The 13,334-nt window shown below is 39.3% G+C and overlaps 1 protein-coding gene across 1 annotated transcript in view; it reads left to right on the forward strand.

Annotated features, from left to right (window-relative positions):
• Nucleotides 1-13,334, forward strand: part of NDUFS1 (NADH:ubiquinone oxidoreductase core subunit S1) — a 39,666-nt gene that overhangs the window by 6,764 nt on the left and 19,568 nt on the right. The window contains exons 3-12 of the mRNA XM_032754811.2: nucleotides 233-324; nucleotides 3,088-3,195; nucleotides 3,919-3,995; nucleotides 5,178-5,259; nucleotides 5,351-5,481; nucleotides 5,923-6,108; nucleotides 7,987-8,121; nucleotides 8,881-8,995; nucleotides 10,193-10,338; nucleotides 10,954-11,082. Of these exons, the coding sequence (XP_032610702.1) occupies nucleotides 233-324; nucleotides 3,088-3,195; nucleotides 3,919-3,995; nucleotides 5,178-5,259; nucleotides 5,351-5,481; nucleotides 5,923-6,108; nucleotides 7,987-8,121; nucleotides 8,881-8,995; nucleotides 10,193-10,338; nucleotides 10,954-11,082 (1,201 nt within the window). The remainder of the gene's footprint in view (nucleotides 1-232; nucleotides 325-3,087; nucleotides 3,196-3,918; nucleotides 3,996-5,177; nucleotides 5,260-5,350; nucleotides 5,482-5,922; nucleotides 6,109-7,986; nucleotides 8,122-8,880; nucleotides 8,996-10,192; nucleotides 10,339-10,953; nucleotides 11,083-13,334) is intronic.

Consider the following 13,334-nt stretch of genomic DNA (forward strand, 5'->3'; position numbering starts at 1 on the left):
GACAGAGCGAGACTCCCTCTCAAAAAAAAAAAAAAAGAAGAAGAAGAAAGAAGTTTAAGTTTAAACTACTCTACTATCAAAAGCAGAGAACCATAAGTTTGCATCCAGAGCAATTCAGAGGAATAATAAGGAATGAAAAATTTTAGGTTTGTAGTTAGAGTTAATTCATCCATTATCATCTGCTATAATAAACTGTTAATCTGTTTTTCACTTCAATATCTTTGATGGTCAGTTCGAACAACTGCCACAGCAGCAAGCAACTTGATTGAAGTATTTGTTGATGGTCAGTCTGTCATGGTGGAACCAGGAACGACCGTCCTCCAAGTAGGCATACATTCTAACTATTTTGTGTGTGTGTTCTGATTTTTTAAAAAATACTAATTTATTTCCTTTATACTGATTATTAGTAAATAATTCTTTAAAATAACTATACATAGCAAAATCTTGGCACTTCAAAGTGAGCTGTCATATATTTGTTTGTGGCATTTTTAGTGAATTATGGTAGTTCTTTTGTTTCACTTCTACATTCCAAATGAATACCCATTAAGAAATTTGAAGTCCGAGCGCAGTGGCTCATGCCTGTAATCCCAGCACTTTGGGAGGCCAAGGTGGGCGGATCATTCAGGAGTTCTAGACCAGCCTGGCCAGCATGGTGAAACCCCTTCTCTACTAAAAATACAAAAAATTAGCTGCGCATCATGGTGCGCACCTGTAATCCCAGCTACTCGAGAGGCTGAGGCAGGAGAATCGCTTGAACCCAGGAGGTGGAGGTTGCAGTGAGCCAAGATTGTGCCACTGCACTCCAGCCTGGGCAACAGAGCAAGACTGTCTCAAAAAAAAAAAGAAAAGAAAAGAAATTTGAGGCCGGGCGCGGTGGCTCACGCCTGTAATCCCAGCACTTTGGGAGGCTGAGGCGGGCGGATCACGAGGTCAGGAGATCAAGACTGTCCTGGCTAACAGGGTGAAACCCCGTCTCTACTAAAAATACAAAAAAAAAATTAGCCAGGCGCGGTGGCGGGCGCCTGTAGTCCCAGCTACTCTGGAGGCTGAGGCGGGAGAATGGCGTGAACCCGGGAGGCGGAGCTTGCAGTGAGCTGAGGTTGTGCCACTGCACTCCAGCCTGGGCGACAGAGCAAGAGTCTGTCTCAAAAAAAAAAAAAAAAAGAAAGAAATTTGAAGTAACTTAAATTAGTGACTATAGGTAAGTTTGTGAAAAAATAACCTTCATTTGTTGTGGGCCTGCTTGATGCTTTTTGTTTTCATATAACCTTTCTGTGATTAGTAATATTCATAGAAATATATCCTACAAAGCAGGTAAACGGAGGGTAGCATGTGCTTACATTCATGCTCTAAATATTTCTTCATATTCCTCCAGAAATAATAAATTGGTCATAGAGAAGTGATGCTTCACTCCATTTGTAAGTTGTCACAGATCTAAATGTTCTTTGTTCATTTTAGCAGTCATTTCTAGACTATCTGCCAGTCACAGACATGAAAGCACAAAATATGATATATAATAAATGTATGTTCAAGGTACAGTGAAAAGTTGTGGCAGGGATAGGAGGTAGTAGAAAGAGATATTGGGTGCCTCTGTTCATCCCTGAGGAGGTGTTAAAGGATGAACATGTGTGTTCATATGTGAACAAGAAGGACATGCTTGCATTTCCTATGGAAAAAGTTAAGGCAGATAGCTTGTCATGTTTTGAAAGCTTCAAATAGTTTAATATTGATGAAACAAGATATAAGTAGAAGATAAGATCACAGGAAATCAAGTTATTGAGGAAGGGAAGGTCCAGTCATGAAATGAAGTATCTGCTATGCAGAAGAGCTTATATTTTGATCCATCAGGAGTTTTGTTGCCTATTTAAGCAGGGTGACAGTGACTGTAGAGGATGATCGTTTGGAGAATAGCAAGACTGGAATAAGAGACAAGGAAAAAGCATTTTGTATTATTGGGACAGGATACTATGAAAGCCCTAAAATAGATAGTGGCGATGGGAATGAAAACAAGAGAGAAGATTCAAGGGAGAATGAAATGTAGACAGGCCTTCAGGAATGATGAAGACCTGAGGAATTTTTTCCCCCGTTGTACAGAACTTCCCAATATTGCTTTAACAGTGAGAAAAAAAAAACACAAAAGAAGTTTCAGTAGAGACACAGACAAATAGTTCTTTGGAATTCAAAGAGACCAGAGGAATTCTTGTGGTTTTCTGCATTTGTTTGGTTATTTTGGAGTGTATAGAGGGGAGAGAAATCATTTGAATTTAAGCTGTCTGTGGAACATACACATGCAAGTGCCTGTAAATCTGAAGCTTGGAGAAGTGGAGGTCTAACATGGCTGCAGATTAAGGTTTGGACATAATCATCATAAGGAATGTCAGCTAGGATGAAGGCTGGGACACTATCTGTCTTGTTCACTATTATACCTGCATCCTGCACAAAGGAAAGACTCAACACATTTTTGCTAATTAAATAGTTTAAACACTGGAAATTGATGAGATTGCTTTAGAATGAAGGCTGAGGATGGAGCAGCTAACTCTAGAGGAAATTTGAACATGTTTATAGACTAAAAGGAGGAAGAAATTGCAGAGCAGGGTAGGTGATAATTGGTAGAGCAGGGATAATCCCCCTTACTGGGCAAACAGGAACTGGGAAAACCTTCAGCGACAGTGGGAGGTGAGTCCTGGGTAGGTTATAGGAGCCAAAGACAGATAGCCAGCTAGATAGTGTGTAGTGAAATCTCTAATCCAAAGGAGGGGAGCGAGGCAAAGAAGAAGTCCAGGTATGAAACCACTGGGGACATTGTGGACAATGGTTCAAAATGGATGTGGGAAGTCAAGTCTTCAGCACAGTGGAAGGATACTTTATCCAGTTTCTTCCACATAAGGTGAAGTCACGCCAAGGATCCTGAGATCCTCTGAGGCAGCTTCAGAGGAGACGGGTTAGCATCAAAGGCAAAGAAAGGGACTGAAATAAGAATGAATTAAGATAGATAGATAGTAGTAATAAGATGCTGTATGTGTGTGTTTCAGCAATAACAGCAGTGAAGTCAGGTTATTCTAATCTTTTTTTTTTTTTTACTTCTAGGCCTGTGAGAAGGTTGGCATGCAAATCCCTCGATTCTGTTATCATGAAAGGTTGTCTGTTGCTGGAAACTGCAGGATGTGCCTTGTTGAAATTGAGAAAGCCCCTAAGGTACTTGATACCTAAAATTCTACACCATGCTGTAGAAGGTAGAAAACTTTAAATCTTGCAGCAAATTTTATTTAGAATCAATATTGTAGTGGAGAACCTAGCCCTCTTTACTTCTATCTATAAATTTAATTCTTTTGTACAATTGATTCTCTTCATTTCAAAACTGGAAACACATAGATGGAAGTGCTTTACAAACCCATGTGCCATATAATTGTAACATATCTAGAAATTAAAGGTGATTTATAGCTGTCAGTATTTCCAAATGGCTGTATAATATATAACCAGGATGTAGAGTTGCCAAGTAGCACATTAAAAGTGTTGACGCCCTGCCATTTTTAGTAGAGAAGAGGGTTGCAGGGAGGAAGTTCACTTTCAGTAGTTTAATTTCATTTTGGTGTATGTAATTTTTTTATTCAATAGTGCCTGCTAATCAAAGCAGTTATTTAGTGTTCTGTTTCAGAGCAGAATAAAAAATTGCATTGACTATTAGAATAAACCTAAAAACCAGGATGTTTTATTTCTGAGATAAATGCAAAGTACCAGATCATCATATTATGAATATGAAAACTTAAAAAAATTCGGTTTTAAAAAATACCCTATTCTTTGCCTGTTATCAAATGTATAATGATTTTATACAATTTAACATTTTTATATATTGAGTTGCTTGCAATCACAAATAAATACAAATACACATTTTTTTTTTTTTTTTCATTGAAATCCCAGGTTGTAGCTGCTTGTGCCATGCCAGTAATGAAGGGTTGGAATATCCTAACGAACTCAGAAAAATCAAAAAAAGCCAGGTACTTTATTGTTATTCAACGTAGTTCTCTTTCATAAAGCAGAAAATTGCACATTTTGGTATTTAGACCTTCCAATAGATTAAAAATGTAATATCAAACTCTAAAGAAGTTGGTGTGCTCAGCTTCTAGGAGCAATAGAAGTGAGTACTACATAGTAGAGAAGGTCAAGTCAGGAGTTTATGGTATTGAGCTTTAGGATCAGCATTAAAAATCCTTGTTTAGTAACTTGCTCAACTTGTGATGAAGGGTGAATCTGGACTTATTAAGCTATTACTATACTGTACTAGGACTGATTGTGTTTGTTTTTGTTTTGAATTAATGTGAATATTTTCTGAGGACCATTCAGCAACTTTGATCATTCGGTATTGTTGAAAGTTACAATTTTCTTTATTTTTTGAAACGAGGTCTCACTGTGTTGTCCAAGCTGGTCTCGAGCTCCTGGCCTCAAGTGATCATCCTGCCTCAGCCTCCCTCCCACAGTGCTGGGATTACAGACGTGAGCCACCAAACCTGACTGAAAATCATAATTTTCTATGTTCTCTAATGATATTTTATTCTAGGCTCCTCTAAGCATTTTCCAGATTGTGTTTAATACTACCAGAATGATACTTGGGAGGATCCCTTGAGCCCAGGAGCTCAAGGCCAGCCTGGGCAACATAGCAAGACCCCATCTCAAAAAAAATTACCAGAATGATAGATAATTGGCATTTCAGATATTAAATGTAAAATTACTATTAATTGTATAAAAAATATACATCTATGAAGGTTGTTTAAATGGCCTATAGGTGGGCCTGGCACAGTGGCTCATGCCTATAATTCTAGCACTTTGGGACGCCAGGGCAGGAGGATCACTTGAGGTCTGGAGTTCGAGACCAGCCTGACCAACATGATGAAACCCTGCCTCTACTAAAAATACAAAAATTAGCCAGGTGTGATGGTGGGCATCTGTAATCCTAGATACTCGGGAGGCTGAGGCAAGAGAATCGCTTGAACCCGAGAGGCGGAGGCAGGAGGCTGCAGTGAGCCAAGATTGTGCCACTGCACTCCAGCCTGAGCAACAGAGCGAGACACCATCTCAAAAAAAAAAAATAAATAAAGTCTACAGGTCATTTTGAGTGCCAGCAGTTAATGTCAGTGTGTGTGTACTTGAGAGTCATTTTATATGTTACAATTTTCATACAGGGAAGGTGTGATGGAGTTCTTATTAGCAAATCACCCATTGGACTGTCCTATTTGTGACCAGGGAGGTGAATGTGATCTGCAGGTATGTAGTAGAATTCTGTCAATCTTTTTGGTTGTCTCAGATTTTAATTTTATTAGCAGCATTAGACTGACTCTTTCATAATCTACTTAAGGACCAGTCCATGATGTTTGGAAATGATAGGAGCCGATTTTTAGAGGGGAAGCGTGCTGTGGAAGACAAGAACATTGGGCCATTGGTAAAGACCATCATGACAAGATGTATACAGTGTACTCGCTGCATCAGGTAACTTTTTTTCCTCTTTTCTTCTATTATAGAATATAATTGTATACTTAATAGTCACAATTTGATGAATAATAACATTGGAAAGAATGGCTACTTTTGTTGGGTGGGAGAAGAGGAATGCTGTTTCTGATATATGAATAAAATAAGTTCACTTTCATTTAGTACCAACTTCAGGTGGATTTAAAAATTAAAATCTATAAGCATTTGCTTTCACTCATAACTTGCTGAGTTGTACACATATGATTTGTACAAGTCTGCATGTGTGTTACACCTCAATTAAATGTAAACATTTCATTATTTTTTATTCTAGGACTGTGCTCACCTTTGAAAATATACTGATTTCTTTTTAGTGTTTGGAAAATCATCTCTTTGTGATCATGAATAAGAAAGGAAATAATTTTGCTGGACTTGACCATTGATGGCACATTTTTTATCTTGTAGGTTTGCAAGTGAGATTGCAGGAGTAGATGATTTGGGAACAACAGGCAGAGGAAATGATATGCAAGTTGGCACATACATTGAAAAGATGTTCATGTCTGAACTCTCTGGGAATATTATTGATATCTGCCCTGTAGGTGCCCTAACCTCTAAGCCCTATGCCTTTACTGCCCGGCCTTGGGAAACAAGGTATCTTTTATTTTATGATAATTTGTTTTTTTGTCCTTAATTCATTACTATTCAAAAAAATATTAAGTTTCATTTTCTTCCTGGGTTTCAGTTGTTTTGGTCTGTTGACTTTGTTTACGTAAAAGCCTTTAAATAGAAGGTAAGTAGTTAGAATGGATTAAACCTGTGCAGATTAACTGTAGTTTTCTTGGAAATTAATTCTAAAGTACTCAACCACAAAATTATTTTTTTCATGTGTTCTTCTAAAGAGTTTAATAGTGTTGATATTTTAGATGTATAGTCTCCCATGTTATTGTTTATTAAGTTTTCAACTATGAGGAATGTCATGTTATTTAACCAGTTTCGGCTAATAGACATTTAGCTTGTATATTTCTTTATGATTACAAATCTATAAAAAATATTGCTGTTTACAAATTTCTGTGTATATCTCTCATTCTCCTGATTAAACCAAGAAATGGAGTAGATGGATGCAAGAGGTGTGAATATTTTTAAGGTTCTTAAAACATAACAAATTATCATCCAATTTTAAACTTTATACTTTTCGACTTGGGATTTGGCTTTTTGTTTCTGTATAATTTCTGTGTCCTTACTGAGAATCTCTACTTGCTGATTCGTGGTTGTCATACATCCCCTTCAGTTTTTAAACATGATTTTCTTTGGTTCTTTGCACATATTTTAATATTCTTGGTTTTATTTTTAAGTGAGTCTTCTTAGGAGTTCCCCTGTGTCTGCATAGTTTAGTAGTCAGGTATAATTGTACTTCAAACACCTTGACCTAATAAGAGTTATGTTCTTTGCCAGTGGATCTGTTTGTGGATGGAGGAGCATATTCAAAGTTCAGGCTGTTTTCAAGTCTGCCCAGCTATTACTTTGCACTGGTCCCTTTGGGTCTCAGTGTTATCCAGGAGTTTATGAATAGGTTGAGCTCTCTCTGGTTTCACCTGCACATGTAGCAGCCTCTGCTAGGAATGCTTGCCGCAATTACCACTGCAAACTTAGGCTAGTAAAATCTTGGCTATCCTCAGTTACGATGACCTCCAAAGCATCACCTCCACAAACAAGTTTGCCTAGTGCTGCAAGTTAAGTGAGTTGTCTCCATCTGTACCAAAGAAGTTCTCATCTTCACAGCCTGCCTCAGCCTCGAAGAAATTCCATTTTGAGGGGGTGGAGAGGAGTGTAGGAGCAGCACCGAGCCCAGCCACCAGTTTTTCAGTGCATAAATGCTTCGCACATTGTTGTATGCGTTTAGATTTCTAAACTGTTGAAATTGTGGGTTTTGTCATTTTTGGCCAGCTTTACTTTTGCTTTTCAGTGGGAAGATTTTTTTGAGCTCCTTAATCTCCCATAGACAGAAATCCTGCCCCTCTTGTTGAATTGTCCCAGATTTGGCTAGTTGGAGCCCCTTCAAACTAGCTTCTGTGTCAGATAATAGTTTTAAAGCCTTCCTTACTGTGCCAGGAATTTGTATGTTCAAATGTGGGTGTGCCGGGAGCAGTGGCTCACACCTATAATCCTAGCTTTTAGGAGGCCAAGGTGGGAGGATTGCTTGAGACCAGGAGTTCAAGACCAGCCTGGTCAACATAATGAGACACTGTCTCGACGAAAAATTTTTAAAATGTGGTGAGAGGATAGTTTGAGCCCGAGTTCTAGGCTGCAGTGAATTATGATCATGCCACTGTAGCCTGGGCAACAGAGTGAGACCCCATGGCAAAAAAAAGGTGGGGGGTTCTTTTGTTTAATTGTAGTTCCTCTAAGCTTCATTTTTCAAAGTAATTCAGAAAGGGAATTAATTGTAAAAAATTTTTCTTGGTAAACCAGGTAACAGAAACTTTCTTTATTCTCAAAAGCACCATAGTAAACACCGTATGTGTTTCTCAGAAAGACAGAATCCATTGATGTAATGGATGCGGTTGGAAGTAATATTGTGGTTAGCACAAGAACTGGAGAAGTGATGAGGATTTTGCCACGTATGCATGAGGACATCAATGAAGAGTGGATCTCTGATAAAACCAGGTATATGCTATATTGTTTTCCTTAACTTTTACAGTTTATTTAAAGGAAATTTTATAATAATTTTAAAGAATTAGCTTTTATATTTGCAAATTAGTTACTGAATATAGACTACTGGAATCTGAGCTCCTTATATAATGTGATAATACTGACTTTAATAGTCCTAGGTCAATCCCCGGATATTGTATTTACTTTGAGAAAGATATTTTTTCCTCCCCCATGGAGAAATTCAAGTAGATTGATACATTCTCAACTTATTTCAGCTTGTTCGTTAGAGAAAAGAAGCTAGGCTGGGCGCAGTGACTCACACCTGTAATCCCAGCACTTTGGGAGGCCAAGGTGGGATGATTGCTTGAAAAAGAAGCTAAATAGAAGAGTTTGCACAATATAATTTTGATAAAATATTTAGAGATACTCATGTTTTGTAAATAAAAATGATTTGCCTTTTTTAGCTGTCAGATTTTTTTGTGTTGTAATTTTAAGATTGTTCAGTTAGCTGAAAGTGTAAGAAATCAAACTTTTTTTGTATGATTTAAGGGAAGAAATCAAACTTTCAGATGGTATTTTAGTTTTAGGTGAAGTTCATAAAATCTATTAGTTCATCTCTAAAAATATCTGGAATAATTAACTTGTATCTAGGTGTTTAGATATTTGATACTTTAACCAGTACTGTATTTAAATAACATTTCTTGTTGATTTAACTTGAAAATTATAGTTACTTCTTTAGCAAGATTCCACAACGGTGTAATTTCTGTTTTCTAGATTTGCCTATGATGGGCTAAAACGTCAAAGACTTACCGAGCCAATGGTCAGAAATGAAAAAGGGCTTTTAACCTATACTTCTTGGGAGGATGCACTCTCTCGTGTAGCTGGAATGGTAAAATTAGAAATAAATAGTGTTAAATAGTGTTTGTGATTATCAAGAAACATCTTTGCCATGAAGAGGGGGGATGTATGTTTCTTCCCTTTTTTCCTTTTACCAAGATTATGATTTAATCTCCTTCCATTTTACAGACATCTACTGAGGACATATGCTAGATATGATGCTAGATTAAGGGATATAAAGACCACGGACTTATCATTCCTGCATCCTACAATCTTGTAGTGGAGAAAGTTGCACAATTCAGCAATTATTATATGCAGCTATGAGTAATTATATAAGGAGTAATATGAGTGAGATCACGTAGGAGGAATGCCTAACTAGGACAGGCATATCAAGATGCCTTCCTTGGAGGTTGCAGTGAGCCGAGATCGCACCACTGCACTCCAGTCTGGGTGACACAGCGAGACTCCACCTCAAAAAAAAAAAAAAAAAAGAGATGCCTTCCTACAGAAGGTGATTCTTAAAGAAGAATCTGAGAATGAATATGAGCTTGCCAGAGTACAAGTGGAGGGAATAGTTGTCTTGTGAGAGAAAGACAACATAAAGCACTAGAGGGAAAGGCAGATACTTGAGAGGAGGTTGCATTTACGGTAACTATAGTTCCACTTCATTCTCCAGACCTCATTTTGAAATGCCTTTGTTCCTAAATATAAAACAGCTTCCTTCTAAGCTGATGTTATTAACTGTGGCCCCACATAACACCTCTGCAGCTTTTCACTTTTAGATTAATTAATAATTGTTGTACAACTTTTTCTGTGTTTTTGAGATGGAGTTTTGCTGTTGTCACCCAGGCTGGAGTGCAGTGGCACGATCTTGATCTCGGGTCACTGCAGCCTCTGCCTCCTTGATTCAAGCAGTTCTCCTGCCTCAGCCTCCCGAGCAGCTGGGAATACAGGCATATGCCACCATGCCCAGCTGATTTTTGTATTATTAGTAGAGACAGGATTTCACCATGTTGGCTAGGCTGGTCTCGAAGTCCTGACTGCAGGTGATCCACCCGCTTCGGCCTCCCAAAGTACTGGGATTATAGGCATGAGCCACTGCCCCTGGGCATGTTGTAAAACTTTTTAATCAGAAGTTTGTTAACGTTTTTTGTACTTGAAAACAATTACTGTTTTATTTTCTGAACATTTCATTATGGTCTTTGCTGCATATAGGTTTCTTGGTGATGCCCTTTTCATCTGTTTCTAGTTGCAGAGTTTTCAAGGCAAAGATGTGGCAGCAATTGCAGGTGGCTTGGTGGATGCTGAAGCCCTAATAGCTCTCAAAGATTTGCTTAATAGAGTGGACTCTGACACCTTATGCACTGAAGAGGTCTTCCCCACTGCAGGAGCTGGGTGAGAAATACGAAGCTAGGATCTAGGCTTTCCTTTCTTTTTTTTAGTTACAAGTTATGTATAAAATGTGACAATCTGGATTCTCCAACATATCCCCCAATTTATTTTCACATATAGACCAAGATCAAACCAGAAGTTATAGGAAATAGAGGAATCCACTTATCACTAAGTATCTCATGCCAGGCACAGTGGCTCACGCCTGTAATCCCAGCACTCTGGGAGGCCAAGGCAGGCAGATCGCATGAGTGCAGGAGTTTGAGACCAGCCTGGCCAACATGGTGAACCCCCATCTCTACTAGAAATACAAAAAAATTAGCCAGGCGTGGTGGTGTGCGCCTGTAATCCCAGCTACTTGGGAGGCTGAGGCAGGAGAATTGATTGAACCTGGGAGGTGGAGGTTGCAGTGAGCCAGGATCACGCCACTGCATTCCAGCATGGGCGACAGAGTGAGACTGTCTGGAAAAAAAAAAAAAAGTATCTGAAATGTTCATTTAATTTAGAAATACTTCATAAAATTTTTTGTTTGGGAAGGCAATGGGTTTGATGATTGAATATTTCATGAATTCTCTGTATTAATTTTAAAGTAAATTTGCATTTTATATATTGTATTTCTAGCACAGATTTGCGTTCCAATTATCTTCTTAATACTACAATTGCTGGTGTGGAAGAGGCAGATGTTGTACTTCTGGTTGGTACAAATCCACGTTTTGAGGCACCACTGTTTAATGCTAGAATTCGAAAGAGGTTGGTAATAGTATTTATTCAAGGTTTAAAAATATTTATGTAATTTTTTTGTTTTATATGTGAAAAATGACATCTTCCTAATAGTGTTAGTGGTAGTGATACTCCAAAAGATAACTGGAAGACAATTTTTTTTTTTTTTTGGTGGGATGGAGTCTCACTCTGTCACCCAGGCTGGAGTGCAGTGGCGGGATCTCAGCCCTGCAAGCTCTGCCTCGAGACAGGGTTTCACTGTGTTAGCCAGGATGGTCTCAATCTCCTGACCTTGTGATCCGCCTGCCTCGGCCTCCCAAAGTGCTGGGATTTCAGGTGTGAGCCACTGCGCCGAGCCTTTTTTTTTTTAAATTAATTTTTAAAATTTTTTTTAATTTTTTTAATTTTATTTTTTATTTTTTTGTTTTTGAGACAGAGTCTCGCTCTGTCACCCAGGCTGGAGTGCAGTGGCACGATCTCGGCTCACTGCAAGCTCCGCCTCCCGGGTTCATGCCATTTTCCTGCCTCAGCCTCCTGAGTAGCTGGGACTACAGGCTCCCGCCACCACGCCCGGCTTATTTTTTGTATTTTTAGTAAAGATGGGGTTTCACTGTGGTCTCGATCTCCTGACCTCGTGATCTGCCTGCCTCAGCCACTCAAAGTGCTGGGATTACAGGTGTGAGCCACCACGCCCGGCCTTTTTAATTTTTTAGAGATAGAGCCTTGCCATGTTGCCAGGCTAGTCTCGAACTCCTGGGTTCAGGCCATCCTCCTGCCTTGGCCTCCCAAAGTACTGGAATTACAGGCATGAACTGCCACGCCCAGTTGCAACAATTTCTACTAGGTCCGTTTTCTCCTCTCCTTGCCAGTCTTTTAAATTTACTTTGTTAGCTTTTTATTTTGAAATAATTCAAGATGCTTTAAATGGTCTTTTTATACCATTTTGTATATTGTTCACGTAGATTAACTGATGTTAACATCTTGCCATATTTGTATTATGATTCTTAGTGTGTGTGTGTACATATATATATACACTACATATATATGTGTGTGTATATGTGTGAATCTAATTTTCTGAATCATTTGGAAGTTTCTGGTGGACATGGTGCCCTTTTATACCTAAATTCTCAGTGTGGATTTCCTGAGAACAAGGAGCATTCTCTTAAATAATGAAGAAATTTAGGCCGGGCGCGGTGGCTCACGCTTGTAATCCCAGCACTTTGGGAGGCCGAAGCAGGTGGATCACCCGAGGTCAGGACTTTGAGACCAGCCTGACCAACGTGGAGAAACCCATCTCTACTAAAAATACAAAATTAGCCGGGCGTGGTGGCGCATGTCTGTAATCCCAGCTACTTGGAAGGCTGAGGCAGAAGAATCGCTTGAACCTGGGAGGCAAAGGTTGTGGTGAGCCAAGATCACGCCATTGTACTCCAGCCTGGGCAACAAGAGCAAAACTCCATCTCAAAAAAAAGAAATTTAGTTTTTTTGGTTTCTGAGATCTCGATCTCGGGTCACTGCATCCTCTGCCTCCTGGGTTGAAGCAATTCTCCTGCCTCAGCTTCCCGAGTAGCTGGGAATACAGGCATATACCACCACGCCCAGCTAGTTTTTGTATTAGGGGTCTTGCTCTGTCACACAGGCTAAGATATGTTAGCATGATGACAGCTTACTGCAGCCTTGACCTCCTGGGCTCAAATGATGCTCCCACCACAACCTCCTGAGTAGTGGGACTGCAGGCATGCACCACTATGCCCAGCTAATTTTTTAAAATACCTTTTGTAGAGATGGGATCTCCCTATGTTGCCCAGGCTGGTCTTGAACTCCTGAGCTCAAGTGTTCCTCCTGCCTTGGCCTCTGAAAGTGCTGGGAGTAATAGACATAAGCCACTGCATCCAGCCAGAAATTTAGTTTTGATACAATATTATTTCATAAGCCTCCATTTAAATTTCATTGATTTTTTTTCATAATTTCTTTTATAGCAATTTTTTTGTTTCCTCAGGATCCATTCTGGAGTCATACATTACAATTAGTTTCATGACTCTTCTGGTCCCTTTTTTGACTTTTTTTTTTTTTTTTTTAAGAACACAAACCAGTTATTTTCTTTTTTTTTTGGAGAAGGAGTCTCGCTCTTTCACCCAGGCTAGAGTGCAGTGGCGCGATATCGGCTCACTGCAAGCTCCGCCCCCCGGGGTTCATGCCATTCTCCTGCCTCAGCCTCCCGCGTAGCTGGGACTACAGGTGCCCGCCACCTCGGCCGGCTAATTTTTTGTATTTTTAGTAGA

This window comes from Hylobates moloch, unplaced genomic scaffold (assembly GCF_009828535.3).
Source record: "Hylobates moloch isolate HMO894 unplaced genomic scaffold, HMol_V3 SCAFFOLD_1, whole genome shotgun sequence".
NCBI classification, from domain to species: Eukaryota; Metazoa; Chordata; class Mammalia; order Primates; family Hylobatidae; genus Hylobates; species Hylobates moloch.